Source organism: Eriocheir sinensis, chromosome 29 (assembly GCF_024679095.1).
Source record: "Eriocheir sinensis breed Jianghai 21 chromosome 29, ASM2467909v1, whole genome shotgun sequence".
Lineage (NCBI taxonomy): Eukaryota > Metazoa > Arthropoda > Malacostraca > Decapoda > Varunidae > Eriocheir > Eriocheir sinensis.
In genome coordinates, this window is record NC_066537.1 from 11387343 (window position 1) to 11404739 (window position 17397).

The 17397-nt window shown below is 45.0% G+C and overlaps 2 protein-coding genes across 2 annotated transcripts in view; both read left to right on the plus strand.

Moving 5' to 3' along the window:
• The window catches only part of LOC127005046 (clumping factor B-like), a 3803-nt gene extending 752 nt beyond the window's left edge, over positions 1-3051 (plus strand). Inside the window, exons 1-2 of the mRNA XM_050873497.1 lie at positions 1-689; positions 911-3051. The exon at positions 1-689 is cut by the window's left edge and continues 752 nt beyond it. Coding sequence (XP_050729454.1) covers positions 1-596 — 596 coding nt within the window. The 3' untranslated portion in view covers positions 597-689; positions 911-3051. The remainder of the gene's footprint in view (positions 690-910) is intronic.
• LOC127005283 (histone-lysine N-methyltransferase SETD1A-like) overlaps positions 1-16935 on the plus strand; it is a 43824-nt gene extending 26889 nt beyond the window's left edge. Inside the window, exons 4-6 of the mRNA XM_050874077.1 lie at positions 4017-4240; positions 11906-11971; positions 12699-16935. Coding sequence (XP_050730034.1) covers positions 4017-4240; positions 11906-11971; positions 12699-13573 — 1165 coding nt within the window. The 3' untranslated portion in view covers positions 13574-16935. The remainder of the gene's footprint in view (positions 1-4016; positions 4241-11905; positions 11972-12698) is intronic.
• The last annotated feature ends 462 nt before the right edge of the window (positions 16936-17397 follow it).

Sequence of the window (17397 nt, forward strand, 5' to 3'; positions counted from 1 at the left end):
AAAGTGTTGAAGACATCACTGTGAACGGCGAAGAGAAGGAGGCTCCCAGTGACAAAGAGGAGAGTGGACGAGGAGACAACGATTCCGATGACAGTGACTGGGAGACCCTGGAACTGACTGCATACGCAGGCGAGGAGAGCGACCTGGACTCTGACGAAGGCCCGGACGGAGAGGCTGAATGGGAGGCTGACGACGAGGACTCCGGGGACAGTGAACGGGAGCCTGAGGAGGACACGGAGGAGCCTGATGAGGACACAGGGGAGGCTGATGAAGAGACAGGGAAGACTGATGAAGACACGGAGGAGACGGAATGGGAGGCCGACGACGAACACTCCGAGGAAGAGACTGAACGAGACTCTGACGAAGACTCGGACGGGAGTGGGTGGGAAACAATTGAAGACGACGCCGAGGAGGACACTGCAGGTGAAGGCCTAGGGAGCGAGCGTGGCAGCGTCCTGGGTAGACTGGGGGCGGCGCTGCGACGCCACAGCCGCGGCCTGCTCGTGGCCGCCGAAGTGGCCTGGATAGTAGGTACTGTCAAAGTGTGGGGGCCGCCCGCTTACCTTGCCAACTGGCGGGGGGGCGGAGAGCTGTGAGGGGCGCGAGGCAGCCGCTCTTAGGGACGCGTCGAGGCCCCTTCTACGCCAACGCCTTCATGTACCCGAGCACATGTTCGGGTGCAACGGAAGGCGGCGCGGCGCGAGGCAGCCGCTCTTAGGGACGCGTCGAGGCCCCTTCTACGCCCACGCCTTCATGTACCCGAGCACATGTTCGGGTGCAACGGAAGGCGGCGCGGCGAGAGGCCTATGGCCGGCGCGGGCCTTGGAGGCTTCCTTATGAACACGCCAAAGGCACCCCCTCTACGCCCACGCCTTCATGTACGCGAGCACGTGTTCGGGTGCAACGGAAGGCGGCGCGGCGAGAGGCCTATGGCCGGCGTGGCCCGGAAGGCTTCCTGGCCGGCTGCTGCACAGACGCCGCCCGGAGTGCTTGGCCTCCTCCGTGGCGTCCAAGAACCTCTTCCTGGCCCTCCTCTCCTCCCGGGCGGCTCCATCCTCCTCCCACGCACTTTGCATCCCTCATTTGCACACTCCCAAACCCACACAGCCTCGCCTTCTTCGAGACGCCGTGCCTGACCCGTCCCTCTGATATCCTCTCCTCTGATCCCGCCCCGACTCGCTGCTCCAAGGGAACATCGCGACGCCAACTCTCTACTCGCAAAAACCGCCACAGCCTCGCCTCTCCGTACCGGTACATGTCCCGTCCCTAGGAGGTCCAGGCTCCCGGTACGACTATAACCCATGGCAGAGGAGACGGACCTGGTTTTCAAGGGTGATTCTCACGTTCAAGGTAAACGTGTAACACTATCACACCTGCATTACAAAACAGTCCATGAACACACCAGCAACTTCCACGAGAGGCTTTTCAAACAGGCGAACTGGCCCGTTCATACATGCGGGCGTGAGTACTCTTGTGCGGCGGAATCACACACCGCACGCCTGGGCACGATGCTCTCCCTGCCGTCTGGAGTTTTCCTGTCACCTTCGCAAAGTTCAAAAGGGTTGTAGAAAAAAGGAAAAAATGCCGTGTGCCAAGACTGTGCCGCTGCTGTATTTCTCAGTGTTTCTCTTATTTATCATCGCATTCACGCATCTTTTCTGCGTAGCTTTAGAGAGTTTAGAATATACTTGTTGTTTTCTTCGTCACCAAACCCATCAGCATGTACAGAGCAAGCTATCGTTGCTGCCATCGAAGAAAACAATGTAATTAAACAAACTTAAAGAATGAGTTAAATTAATTAAGCTTCAAAGAAAACTTACTACAACGACCTATATGTCTTTGGCCTCGCACGCTGACCCCTAGGCCGCCGTCACAAGGCCTCCAGATGGAGTTCAATGTAGGGAAGTGCAGTATTGTGAGTGTAGGTAGGAACAACCCCTCACATAACTATTGCTTAAATGGCACTCTCATAAGTAGGTCTGGGTGCGAGAGGGATTTAGTGGTCTTAGTGAGCTCTGATCTCCGTCCAAGGGCACAATGCATTCAAGCTAGAAATCGAGCAAATATGGTACTGGGATTTATTTCAAGGAGCGTAAGCAACAGAAGCGCCGACGTCTTTCTCAAACTATATTTAGCATTAGTTAGACCTCATCTTGACTATGCGGTTCAGTTCTGGTCACCTTACTGTAGAATGGATATCAAAATGTTAGAATCGGTTCAGAGGAGGATGACTAAGATGATTCAGGGGTTGAGAAACTTGCCATACGAGGAAAGACTCAAACAGTTAAACTTGCATTCTCTAGAAAGGTGAAGGGTGCGTGGAGACATGATCGAGGTTTATAAATGGATGAAGGGCTTTAATAAGGGAGACATTCATAAGGTTTTGTTGGTAAGAGAACCGGGTAGGACACGAAGTAATGGGTTTAAACTGGATAAATTCAGTTTCAACAGGGACATAGGCAAAAATTAGTTTACTAACAGGGTGGTGGATGAGTGGAATAGGCTTAGCAGTCATGTGGTGAGTGTCAATACAATTGTCACATTCAAAAATAGATTAGATAAATTCATGGACAGCGATATTAGGTGGGGTTAGATACACGGGAGCTACACGGGAGCTTAGGTTCAGAGGAGCTGCCTCGTATAGGCCTACCGGCGTCTTGCAGACTCCTATGTTCGTATGTTCTTATATCTCCTTCTCTCCCTTCCTTCCTATTCCCGCCCAGTCCTTCACATCCTCCCTTCCTTCTTCTCTCACATCTCCTTCTCCTCTTCTCTTCCACTTCCCCTCCCTTTCCCTCTTCTCCCTCATCTCCTTCTCTCCCTTCCTTCCTATTCCCGCCCAGTCCTTCACATCCTCCCTTCCTTCTTCTCTCACATCTCCTTCTCCCCTTCTCTTCCACTTCCCCTCCCCTTCCCTCTTCTCCCTCATCTCCTTCTCTCCCTTCCTTCCTTTTCTCTTCCTTCCCATATTTAACTGTTTTCTGATGTTACCTTCAACCCTTCCTTCCTTTTCTCTTCCTTTTTCCTAGTTTCTTTTTTCCCCTTTCTCCTCCCACCCCTTATCTCCTTCTCCCCTACCTCCCCTTCCTCTCACCCTCCCTTCCTTCCCATCCTCCAATTTCTATTTTTTCTTATGTGCCCTTCACTCTTTCTTCCCTTCCACCCTTGCTTCGTTTTTTTAGTTTCCCTTCACCCTCTCCCTTCCTCCTCCCACCCCTTCCCCTCCCTCCCTTCTCTCCCCTCCCTTCCTCTCATCTCTAGGCTTCTACTCTCCCTTCCTTCCCACCCCTTCACTCCACCCTTTACATTCCTTCCCTTACCCCCTCCCCTCACTCCTCCTTTCCCTTCACATCCCTTCCCTTACGTCATTTAACCCCCCACCCCCTTTTCCCTTCACCCAATCCCCCCTCTTTATCTTAACTCCCCACTACACCCCTTCACTCCCACCCCTTCCATTCCTCCCCTTCCACCTTTCTTTTCGACAAACTCTTACCCTCCCCATCCTCCCCAACCCGTTCCTTCTCCCCACCCTTCCCTTCACCCCTCTTCGACCCCCCCAACCCCTCCCTTCACCCCCACCCCTTCCACCTTCCTTTTCAACAAACTCTTATACTCCCCATCTTCCCCCAACCCTTCCTTCTCCCCACCCATCCCATCACCCATTTCACCCCCACCCCCTCCCTTCATCCCATCCCCCCCCTTCATCCTCAACCCTTCTTCCTCCCCCTTGACTAACTTCCCTCCTCTTCTTCCTCCTCCTCCTCCTCCTCCTCCTCCTCCTCCTCCTCCCCCAAAACACCTTATTTATCCTCCCACGTAGAGAACACCTCCCCTCTTCCCCCTCTTCCTCCCCTCTTTTTCTCCCTTTCTCCCTCCCTTCCTTCCTCATTCTCATACCTCCCTTCCTCCTCATGTCCTTCCCCACTCCCTCCCCTCCTCTCTCTCTCCCCTATCCCCTCACCCCAGCTCTTCCTCCTTCCTCCCCCCACTAACTCCCCCCCCCTCTCTCCCCCCAGGTTGCTGCTCCTGCTGATCATCCTGCTGTGTTCGGGGGGGGGCTGGTGGTTCAGATTCCGCCACGGGGGGTTCAGCGCGCGCAGCTCCCCCAGTAGCGCCAGGGGGCGGCAGGGGGGCGGCAGGGGCACGGGGCAGGGCCTGCGTGTACCCCACCAGCACCCCTTCTACACCTCCGCGGGACTGCAGCACGGCGCCTACACCCTGCCGCCGGGATATGACAAAGGTAAGGGGGGGAGGGGGTGTGGGGGAAGGTGTGGGGGGAAGAGGAGAGAGAGAGAGAGAGAGAGAGAGAGAGAGAGAGAGAGAGAGAGAGAGAGAGATTGTTTGATAGATAGAAAGATGAATAGAATTATAGGAGAGTAGATAGATAGATAAACAGATAGATAGATAGACAAATAGATAGATAGATAGACAGGTAGATAGTTAGATAGATAGAGATAGATAGATAGACAAATAGAAAAAAAAAAAAAAAAGAATGAAAGAAAAAGAAAGAATGAATGAATGAAAAACAGATAGAAAGAAAAAAAACGGGAAGAAAAAAGAAAGAAAGAATGAATGAAATAGAGGAAGAGAGAGATGCATGAAAGAAAACAAAAATGATGGAAAAAAAGTAAAACAAAAGAAGAAATTGTCATTACTATTTGTTTAAAGGGACGAATATATAAAGAGAGAGAGAGAGAGAGAGAGAGAGAGAGAGAGAGAGAGAGAGAGAGAGAGAGAATTTAAGAAAGCAGAAGAGAGGGAAAACGAAGAGCAAAAGAAATAAAAAAATAAAGAAACAAATCACCTCACTCACAACAATAGGGGACGAAGGAGAGAGATAAGAACAGGAGAACAAAGAGAAAGGAAGCGATGTAAGAGATAACAAGAGAAGAATAGAAAAAAGAAAAAGAAAAGGAAAGAAGAGCAACCATACAAAATAGGGGAGGTGTACTGTGCGTAGGAGGAGGAGAGGAGGAGGAGGAGGAGGAGGAGTAGGAGGAGGAGGAGAAGGTTGTATAAGTTGATCCGGTTTTAATACTCCTTGACTTCTTATATACGCCTCCTCCCCCTCCTCCTCCTCCTCCTCCTCTTCTTCTTCTTCTTCCTCCTCCCCCTCCTCCTCCTTATCTATCCTCCCACGTAGAGAGCACCTCCCCTCTTCCCCCTCTTCCTCCCCTCTTTTTCTCCCTCTCTCCCTCCCTTCCTTCCTCAGTCTCATACCTCCCTTCCTCATCATGTCCTTCCCCTCCCCCCTCCTCTCTCTCTCTCTCTCTCTCTCTCTCTCTCTCTCTCTCTCTCTCTCTCTCTCTCTCTCTCTCTCTCTCTCGCTCTCGTCCTCTTCAGAGAGAGAGAGAGAGAGAGACAATCTAGACATCCTCTCTCTCTCTCTCTCTCTCTCTCTCTCTCTCTCTCTCTCTCTCTCTCTCTCTCTCTCTCTCTCTCTCTCTCTCTCTCTGTTTGATGATGACGGACAAGTCTCATCCCTTCCTTCCTCCTCCTCCTCCTCCTCCTCCTCCTCCTCCTCCTCCTCCTCCTCCTCCTCCTCTTCCTCCTCCTCCTCCTCCTCCTCCTCCTCCTCCTCCTCTTCCTCCCAAGGTCTCGCGTGCCACCGCCTTCCACGTCACGGCAGGTCTCCACGCAACACACACACACACACACACACACACACACACACACACACACACACACACACACACACACGAGGAGATAATTTTGTAAGGAAAGAAAAAAAAGGAAAGGAAAGGATGATATGTAGAGAGAGATGGAGGGAAAGAGGGAAGAGAAGAAGGAAAGTAAAGGATAGGAAGTAAGGAAGAAAGAAAGGAAGGAGGGAAAGGAAGAGAGAGGGAGGTATTAAGGAAGAAAAGATGGAAGGAAGGAAGGATAGAAGGAAAGGGAGTAGAAAAAAAGGAATCGAGAAATAAAGGAAGGAAAGAAAGTGGGAAGAGAAAGAAATAAAGAAAGAAACGGAAGAAAGAGAAAAAAATAAAATGAAAAAAAGAAAGTAAGCATGAAAGAAAGGGAGGAAATAAGAAAGCAAGTGAGAAAAGGAGGAACGAAGGAACGAAGGAAGAAAGGAAGAAAGGAAGACAGAAATGATGAAGAGAATGAGGAGATGGAAGGAGGAATAGTGGATGGGTGAAGGGAAGGAGAGAGAGAGAGAGAGAGAGAGAGAGAGAGAGAACTACTGACTGACTGACTGACTGACTTACTCTCTGACTAACAAATTCTGAAATGAAGAACTTTATAATAAGAATTGGTTGACTGACAGACTGATAACCTATTGACTGACTGACTCACTCACTCACTCACTCACTCACTCACTCAGATCGTCTTGGGAATTTACAGCGAAATGGTGACTTTGATATTTGTGATCCTCTCTCTCTCTCTCTCTCTCTCTCTCTCTCTCTCTCTCTCTCTCTCTCTCTCTCTCTCTCTCTCAACCAAGGAAGGTCACTGAGGAAAATAACGCACCAACAAACAAATTAAAGAAGAGAGAGAGAGAGAGAGAGAGAGAGAGAGAGAGAGAGAGAGAGAGAGAGAGAGAGAGAGATGGTTGAAAACAAAAACATCAGAGAATAGCGAAGAACAGAGAAAAACAAGAACGAGAATAGTGAGAGAGAAAGTAAATCAGAAAAACAAAACAAAAAACAATTGAAAATAAAACGAAAAAGGGTAGAAAATAATAATAATAATAATAATAATAATAATAATAATAATAAGCTATACTTTTGTTTTGTTAGTTTTTTCTCTAATTATATTTGTAGTTTTCCCTCAATCATTTTTTATTTACTCTTCATCTTCATTATTTTCGCCTCATTTAAAACCAGTCATAAGATTAAAAAGAAACAAACTAAACAACTAAGTCGATATTGAATTATTTTACGTTCATATTCACAAACATTTCGGAGCTCACACACACACACACACACACACACACACACACACACACACAGACACACACCCACAATCGGTTAGGCTTTCGTAGAGGTTGTGTTAGCATTTCCATGGGTACAAACTAAACAACTAAGTCGATATTGAATTATTTTACGTTCATATTCACAAACATTTCGGAGCTCACACACACACACACACACACACACACACACACACACACACACACACACACACACATATTTGGTTAGGCTTTCGTAGAGGTTGTTGTGTTGGCATTTCCACGGGTAGTGTTACCAACCTAGCGATAGTTTGACGAGGCTCTTGCACCATGACCGTGAAATAAACAATGATATTATAAGACACTCCATTCTCACATCAGCTATTTCTAAAGGTCAAAGAGGGGGTCAGTAGGGTTCTAATGAGCGTTTCTTTAGGTTCATTGTACAGAGGAAGGGTCAAACTACCACCAGGGTCATAAAACTATACTACTTGAAATGCCCTCAACTCCTACGAAAGCCTTGTCAAATTTGTGTTCTTGGGCGGCGGAATGTTTTAAAATACGACCCAAACAGAACGTCCTCCATCTCTGTGTCTGATGTTTGTGTATCTCATCCTACGAAAGCCTTGTCAATTATATGTACTTAGGCATCGTAAGGTTTGAGGATATGGGCCCTGACTTCTTCAATGCCTAGGTTGACATTGTTATTGTATGGTTGTCTATCTGCCCTGACTTCTACAATTCTTAGGTTGACAATGTTACTTTGGTTGTCTGTTGTCCAAAGTTTTACAATTCACGGGTTCGCACTCTGTTACTTTCGTTGTTTGTTTGTTGTCCTGACTTCTGCGTATCTTTGGCTTTCACTGTTGCTATGATTGTCTGTCTGTTACTTTTCCTACTTACGTTATTGTCAGTGTCACTCTCTGGTTACTGTCACTTTGGTGGTCCGTCAGCTGTACGATATGACACGACCTTTCCAAAGACACACACACACACACACAAGAGGACACAGTAAAAAAATTGAGGAAAGGAAGATGCTTGAGAGACATGAAGAAATATAACTTCCCGCAAAGAAATATAGAGGTTTGGAACAGACTAAGTGAGGATGTAGTATCGGCGAAGAGTGTGCAAAGCTTTAAAGAAAAGTTGGACAAATACAGATACGGAGACGGGACCACACGAGCGTAAGCCCAGGCCCTGTAAAACTAAAACTAGGTAAATACACACACACTCCCACTTCATCAACCTCACCCACCCACCCCCCCAACCAAACACACACACACGCTCAAGTTCAGATCAAGGTCATTGGGCGCAGACGAAAGGGTTGGTGATGGTGATGGTGGTAGTGATGGGGGTCGTGATGGTGGAGGTGGTAGTGGTGGTGGTGGGGATGATGGTGGTGATGGGTGGTGGTGATGGTGATGGTGATGGTGATAGTGATGGTGGTGATAATGGGGGTGGATGTGAAAGGGGTGATGCTGGAAGGGGAGATGGTGTTAGATTATTCACGTTCCGACATTTCAAAGAGTCGAATGTCAGTGTCTGATATTTTGTTTGGCCTTTGAGGGAGTTGAGGATTTAGAAGGTCAGTGGGGAAGTCGAAAAAGCTAAAAGAAGAGGAGGAAGAGGAGGAGGAACAAGAGAAGGAGTAGTAGGAACATAGGAGGAGGAGGAGGAGGAAGAGCAAAAGAAGGAGGAAGAGGAGGATAGAAAGAGGAGGAGGAACAAGAGAAGGAGCAGTAGAAACATATGAGGAGGAGGAGGAGTAAAATAAGGAGCAATAGGAAGATAGGAAGAGGAGGAGGAACAAGAGAAGGCGTAATAGGAAGATAGGAGGAGGAGGAGGAAGAGCAAAAGAATGAGCAATAGGAAGATAGGAAGAGCAGGAGATGGAAGAGGAGGAGGAGCAGTGTGAAGAAAAAGAGGAAGAGGAAGAGGAGGAGGAGGAGGAGGAGGAAGAAGAGAAGCAGTAGGAAAATAGGAGGAAGAAGAGCAAAAGGAGCAAAAGGAAGATAGGAAGAGCAGGAGATGGAAGAGGAGGAGCGGTGTGAAGAAAAGGAAGAAGAGGAAGAGGAGGAGGAGGAGGAGGGATGAGTACGAGAAAATAATAAAGAGATGATTGCGTTTGTGAAGAGGAGAAAATGCGACTGAAAGAGGAGACAGAAAAGAAAGAAACATTGCAAGAGAGGAAGGAGGAGGAAGAGGAAGACAGGACAAAAAGGAGGAGGAGGAGGAGGAGGGAGGAGGGGAGGTGAGAAAGATAATAAAGGTGGAGCGGAAGGAAGAGAAAGAGAAATGAAAGTGAAAAAAGTAGACGAAGAAAAGGAGAAAAAAAAGGAGGAGGAGGAGGAGAAGGAGGAGGAGGAGGTTACAAAAAAAATTAATAACAACGAGAATGGAACAAAGAGAGGAACACAGAGAGAATAGGAAAAACAAATAAGAAATAAAAAAGAGAAGGAGAACTGAGGGAGGAAGAATATGAAGAGAAAAAGGAAGAAGAGAAAGAAGAGAGAAGGAAGAAAATGCGTAACGTAATAACAAGGGCGAAAAAATAGAAAACTGGAACAAACAAACAAACAAACAAACAAAAACATAAGAACGGAAAGAAACGCAGATAATAAAATATATGAAATTGATAAAAAAAAGAAAAACTAACCAAAAAAAACAGAGAGAGAGAGAGAGAGACAGAGCAAAGGGAAATAGGGCTACACAAAAGCATATATATTAAAATTTGGTATCCTAGCGACGTCTCGACCCACGGCGCCACAGACTCGTAACAATCTTGTGTTGACATTGTCCTCGGGAAATAAAGAGGAGGAGGAGGAGGAGGAGGAGGAGGAGGAGGAGGAGGAGGAGGAGGAGGAAGAAGAATGACGAGGGTAATAAGGAGGAGGTGGAAAAAAAAGAGAAGAGGAAAGATGTTGATAATTAACGAATATGAAGAAGGAAAATTAGGAAGAAAGAGGACAAGGACGAAGAGGAGATGGTGGGAGGAGAAAAGAAGAATAACATAAAGAAAAAGCTGGTAATTGGCGAATAAAAAGAAAGGATAAAAGGAGGAAGAGACAGGACAAGGACAAAGATGAGGAGGAGGAAAAGGAGCAACAACAAGAAGAGGGAAAATAAGAGCTGAAAGGAAAGAGAAGGATAATGAGAGCAAGGAGAAAAATGAGGAAGAGGAAGAAGGATAGAAGGTCAAAGCAGAGAACAAGGAACCGGAGAAGGAAGAAAAGAATAAGAGGTGAAGGAAAAGAGAAGGATAACAAGAAAAAGAAAAGAATGAGGAGAAACAAGAAAAAGAAAAAGACGAAGAAGATGATGATGATGGTGATGGAGAAGAAGAAGAAGAAGAAGAAGAGGCCAAAACAGAAAAGGAAAAGGAGGCAGAGAAGAAAGATAAGAACCAAAGGAAAAGAGAAGGATAACAAGAACGAAAAGAATGAGGAAGAGGAAGACAAAAAAAAAGGAGGCGAAGGAAGAAAAAACAGAAAAAGCAGAAGAACGAAAACGAAGAAGAAGAAGAAGAGAGGGACAAAAAAAGGAACATAAGAGACGAAGGGAGAAAAGAAAGCGAGAAAGAGGAGGAGAATGTAGCCGAAGAAGAGGAAGAAGAGGACAAAAAAATGAAAAATAGAAGACGAAGGGAGAAAAGAAAGTGAGAAAGAGGAGGATAACAAAGACGATAAAGAGGAAGAGAAGAACAAAAAAAAATCAGGAGACAAAGGAACAAAAGAAATTTAGAAAGAGGAGGATAACGAAGACGACGAAGAGGAAGAAGAGGACAAAAAAAAAAAGACAGGAGACGAAGGAAAAAAAGAAAGCAAGAGAAGGAAGACTAGGAGGAGGAGGAAGAGGAGGAGGAGGAGGGGAAGGAAGAGGAGCAGGAGGAGGAGGAAGGGAAGGAAGACTAGAAGGAGGAGGAGGAGGAGGAGGAGGAGAAGGAAGAGGAGCAGAAGGAGGAGGAGGAAGGGTCAAACAAAATGATGTTCCTTACTAATCCGACTCTTAAGTGAACGCACAGACTGACGGCCGCCACTTAACGTGTTTTATGGAGCAGACAAACACTTTGCCTGCCCATTGATCCCTGAAGCGTCCCTAATGTGTGTGTGTGATGGAACAGAAGTAGTGGTAGAAGTAGTAGTAGTAGTAGTAGTAGTGGTAGGAGGAGGAGGAGGAGGAGGAGGAGGAGTAGAAGTAGTAGGAGAAGTGAGGATAGTAATAGTAGTAGTAGTAGTAGTAGTAGTAGTATACCAAGAATAAAGAGAACAGAAATAATAAACAATAAGTAAAAGAACAAGAAGAGAGAGAAGAACTAGAATAAGAAGTAGTAGTAGTAGTAGTAATAGTAGTAGTAGTAGTAGTAGTAGTAGTAGTAGTAGTAGTAGTAGTTAAAAAAATAAGAAAAAAAGAAGAGAAAAGAACAAGAAGAACAAGGACAAGAACAAGAAGAAAAACAGCTAGAACAACAACAGCAACAACAACAACAAAAATAACAACAACAACAAAAACAACAACAACAGCAAAAACGAAACAAAAAAGCATGAAAAAGAAAAGAAAAAAATAAGAAAATACAATAACTAGGCCTACACTTCTTTTTGTTTATTTTGCTGATTAGTGCCCCAAAAAATTAAGCCGAGGAGAAATTGTTAGTCTTTTTTGTTATTGTGTTTGCCATTAATCAAAAGTGGAATCATTAATCAATATATGTAAGGGGACTGTAATTTGAACACACACACACACACACACACACACACACACACACACACACACACACACACACACACACACACACACACAGACACACACACATACACACACACTTAACACATATCGCTAAAGCTCATTAACCATAAATTTCTCCTCAAAATATTACGTATTTGTGTGTGTGTGTGTGTGTGTGTGTGTGTTTTGGTGCGTGGAGAGAGGTTATATTTTTCCTGGATTAATAACTTTGTCTCTCTCTCTCTCTCTATCTATCTATCTATCTATCTATCTATCTATCTCCCACAGATCCACCGTCGTATAATGAAGTCATCACCCACTTAAATCAGTTCCCAAGAATCGAGGATGTGCGAAGTGAGTAATAGTGGTAGTAGTAGTAGTAGTAGTGGTAGTAGTAGTAGTAGTAGTAGTAGTAGTAGTAGTAGTAGTAGTAGTAGTAGTAGTAGTAGTAGTAGTAGCAGTAGTAGTAGTAGTAGTAGTAGTAGTAGTAGCAGTAGTAGTAGCAGTAGTAGTAGTAGTAGTAGTAGTAGTAGTAGTAGTAGTAGTAGTAGTAGTAGTAGTAGTAGTAGTAGTAGTAGTAGTAGTAGTAGTAGTAGTAGTAGTAGTAGTAATAGTAGTAGTAGTAGTAATAGTAGTAGTAGTAGTAGTAGTAGTAGTAGTAGTAGTAGTAGTAGTGGGTGTAGTCTTATTCTTCACCTCACCCTCATGTTATTTACTGTCATTACACACAAAAGAAAAGAATAAGTTGGGCTTTTCGATAATGTATTATTATCAGTCAATTAATTTTGGTCATAAACGTAAAACACTTCTTGGAACTACTTATGTATACTGTCTTATTGAACGCTCTCTCTCTCTCTCTCTCTCTCTCTCTCTCTCTCTCTCTCTCTCTCTCTCTCTCTCTCTCTCTCTCTCTGTTTTTATCCACCTATCTATTTATCTATCTATCTATCCATCCATCCATCCATCTCTCTCTCTCTCTCTCTCTCTCTCTCTCTCTCTGTTTTTATCCACCTATCTATCTATCTATCTATCTATCCACCCATGTCTCTCAATCTCTCCGTCTATCTATCTCTCCCAACAGGACAGAGCGAGCAGCCGAGCACCAGCGCGGCCCAGGGGGAGGAACTACCCATGGAGGTGATGGATTGCCACCTGGTGCCCCCGCCGCCCACCTACGAGATGGTACTGGACCTCAAGCGGCGGGAGAGCCAGTTGACGCGGGAGATCGAGGAGCTGGAGCTGGAGGAGGAGAGGAACGGGGGGGAGGAGGCGCAGGTCAACTCCACTCGAAGCAGGATAAGAAATCTGTTGGGGAGGATACGGCCGCGGCGCTCCACAAGCTTTGAGACACAGGGTCAGTGGGGGCTCAGCGCTGCGTCCTCCTCTTTCCACTCCTCCCCGTCCTCCACCTCCTCAGGGCTCTTTACCATTAGCGGGGGAAGTCTCTCCTTGCCGGATTATTACGCGCAGGGTGCCACGCCGACGTCTATAGAGCCCCCGATGCGTGATTACCCAAGGCTCGACCCTGCTCCGCCTTACGAATTTGATAGTTCCTCGCATTCCGACTACTCTTCGCATTTCGTGTCGAGTCCCTCCACCTCCAACCGTTCCATTCCTTCCACGCCCTCACAGACTGATATGGAGCTTGTACCCACGGCTCCACTTGAAGGGGGGCTCATTCCTCCCTCCTCAGACCTCGTTCCTCCCTCCCCAGACCTCATTCCTCCCTCCCCAGACCCCCAGGAGCAGGGAAGAGATGAGTTAAGGGTTGGGGAGCATGATTTGGGGTGCTCGCGGCCTTGTACGGGGAGGTCCGTGCTGTCCCGCCCCGCCACCTCCATCGGTACCCGAGCTCTTTCCCCGCCTCAGGAAGTCGCCAGGAAGACCAGTTTGCCGGGAGCCGTGGTGGAGAATGAGGAAGATAGGATTGAGGAGACCGAGGCTGAAGTGAGGTGATGAGTTGAGCGACAAACAGACTCAATATCGACAGACAATCTTCCGTGTTCTCACCATCACCACCATCACCGACTCACAGTTTGTGTTATCATATTATCGTGCTCAGAACATTGTATTTATCGATTTCAGGCCTCAAAACTGTCGTACCCTCACCAGTAACTATATATAATCAACGTTATTGTTCAAACCGTCGAGTACTGATGGTTTTGATGCGGTTATGAGTCAGAGAACGGAAAATTCAATGTGCTGAGTATACAATAATATGAAAACGTTTGGTCTCACTCCCCGTACGGTTTGTGAGGCCACCAACTGTTCACAAATAAGCGTTCACATTGACCCCCCTCCTCCTCCCCTCCCCCTCACAGTACCATTATGTCAAGAGGTCACACCAAGTCCTTCCCGCCATGGAGTCATCAAGAAAACAGTAGCTTAGGTAGTTGTTATCGTACTGTTGTTGTTTAGCGAGTTTTATATAATCTATTGTACCATATGTTTACTGTTGGGTTATGAGAGGCATTTAATCCTGAACAAAACCGACCAAAGAGGGACATTTAACCTGAGATATGTAAATGTAGTCAAGACGGGATAGATACATATAAAAAAGCTATAGAAAATCAAGATCACACGTTTCGCAATGTTCACCTTCAGTGACTCGTGTTTCAGTCACTGGTTCATTCGCGGGGTCACAGTGACACGTGTTTCGGTCACTGCTTCATTCGCGGGGCAACTTTAGTTACGTCTCGTTTTATATGCAGTCATCTACCTTGGTTTCCTCAGTGTTCACCTCCTTCGCCATCATTTCATTCCCGATTCAAACAAGTTTCTCCTCCGTGTGATAAATCTCGGTATGCATCTTCCAAAAACTATGTTTTCATACGTTTTTATACATCTTATTCACTTCCATCGCCTCTCATGTGTCCATTCCTTTGCGTAAACTATCACCACATCATCTCATACACAATTACTCGTACTCTTACATTCCACGTTCTGTACCTCTCTTGTATGTAGACTGTTTGTATTCATCCACGGGTCAAGATCGGTTGTATTAACGCGCCCATGTTTCGCTACACGTATATTCACCTGTCTTTTAGTGTTCCTCAGGGGAGACGAGGGGGCCAAGCCCCCCGTTACTAAGAGCGTGAACACGTATTAAATTTCAGCTGCGGCGAGCCGCAGGTATTGGCTACAGCGGGCCGCTTTGGGCTGCTTCGCTCCTCACGGCAGTGCAGGTTCCTACTATTTTCACAGTTCCCTTGATCTCTACATTCTTCCCAGTCTTTTACTGGGATGTTCAATTGTTAACAGATTACATATTTGACAACAGAAGAGCATTTGGTTAGGTAGAAAACGGGATACCGGCGCGTTAATAGAACCAATCTTGACCCCATCCACGTAGTGTTCCATGTTACCTCCACTTGCCATTCAGTGCATAGTCTGTGGTGGCCGATCATCATGTCATGCCGTGCATACATTGGTTGGTTTACTGTCACATTCCACGTTTTCTCTCCTGTTGTTGTATATATTTTTTTTAATTTCATTGCCTTGTGTTCAGGACTAAATCAATTGTGGGAGAATATTGAGATTATGGTAACCTTCTTGATATCGTACATATTCATCGTAAACAGTTAAACTTGACAAATCAAACCAAACTAAATCTAACCTGACCTGGATTAGTCTAACCATAGTCTATGGTCAAATCTAGCCTAACCTGACCAAACTTAAATCTAACCTTACCTAACCCCCCCCCCCCCCTCCCCTTACTGCCAAAATGAAATGTGCTACTAATAGGCTACACTCATCAATATTAAATTGATATATTGAATTTTTTAAAATTTTCCGAAAGCTATTTACTAGCCACTGCACTGCATTCAGACACCAAACTACAACACGTAATCTGAATATAGACCTGACGCGAGGTGGCTGCCTTAAACTCACTATCATCCCAGGGTGGGTTGTGCCTCCTGCAGCAACCAACCACGGCAGGTGATTTTAGTTCTTGTAATGCCTTCCCCTTGTCCCTTTGTCATGGATGGGAAGGTGTAAGGGCATGGGCGTGTCTTCTTACTCGAGTTAAATAATTACGTATATAATAATTGTCAAAGGCGGTAGTGGAGGGTAGATAGACTGACGGACTAACTGAGGCAGGTTGGTTAGAGTGCATTGCATTTCCTAAATTTACTATTTCTTAATGAATGGCTGGGTGTGTCTCCTTACTCGAGTTCAAAGAATTATGTTATTGACTGAGGTAATCTATGAAGAAATTGGACTGGTGAATAGATTAACTGAGGTAGGTTTGTTATAGTGTGTGTTAAATTTACTAATTCTCTAATTCCAAATAAAATTATAATTATAACAAAAAAAAGTGTTGCTGGCAAAATATATGAAGGAAATGGACATGTGGATTAGCTAACTGAGGAGGTTGGATTAGTGTGCATGAAGTTTCCTAATTTTACCAATATCAAATGAAATCATCATTATGGCAAAAAATGTGAAGTTGGTAAAATAGGGAAAGTGAAAACTCAATATGTGTTATGTTATGTGGCTGAATGGTCTGTTGTTGTTTTTCCTAACTTTGTATAATTCCAGAGAAAGCTATAAAAAGAAAAAGTGACAAAAAATGATAAAGGCAAGGATTTGATGATATAATTTGGGTAGAGTGTGTGTTTTCAATGTTTTGTTCCATCTTAAAGAAGTTTCAATGTCATGAAATAAAATTACATAATAATGAAAGAAAAGTACAATGATAACTGGATGATTAGGTACACTGAGAGATTGCTTCATATATACATTATAACTTAACCTTAGCAACCTCCATTTTGATCTTAAAATATCTATTGTAGAAACTATTGAAAACCGACAAAAAAGGAAAAAAAAAGAATTAGATATATTTTTCCAGGATTTGAGCAAAGGCATTTAGAAGAATACCAAAGAAAAGTTTAAAAAATTACCAAAGTTTATAAAGTAAGTGTGTGTGTGTGTGTGTGTGTGTGTGTGTGTGTGTGTGTGTGTGTGTGTGTGTGTGTGTGTGTGTGTGTGTTCACGGGAAAATCCTATAATGCGCAGTCATCGTTCGTCTATGTATAAAAAAAATGTTCGCGCGTATGTATTTAAATGTTACAGAAACGTTGCTACTCCTTCGTCCGTGAACAGCTCATAAACATTGTGATATCTTAGCGACAGAAAACGGGGAGAGGAACACAAGCCTTTACTTTAAGACTTCCTAAGGGATCAACACTAAGATTAAGGACAAACATATATATTTTTCGTCTCGGTGCGTACGTAACGTGTATACAACTCGGATATGTGTCTTAATAATGATAATAATGATGATAATAAAGGTAATGTATGTCAGTCCACCCTCAGTGTATGATCTTTAATTCCTTTCCTTGGGTGACTTGATTTTGAGTTTATTTATATACTCTTTTTTTTTTTTTTCATTGCTTATAAATTCGAAGTAACATGACTCAAATACACGAAAAAATAAATATAGATAGATAGATAATAGATATAGATTTTAGGTGTTGATTTTTTACTTTTTGCTTATATCAGGAGAGAGAGAGAGAGAGAGAGAGAGAGAGATGGGGGGGGGGGGACTGAAAAGTTCATACGATAGTCTTTAGATGTCACGGTATAAATTATTGAGAGAGAGAGAGAGAGAGAGAGAGAGAGAGAGAGAGGGGGTGTTGGGGGCGGGGTAGGTAGCCGTGGTTGGAGTTACCGTGAAGGAGGACAAACACGCATCTTAAGAAAGTCGATGATTGACCGCTCCTCCTCCCACCACACGCTAGTTTATCCGTTTCGTGGTCCACCGGCGGCACCAATGC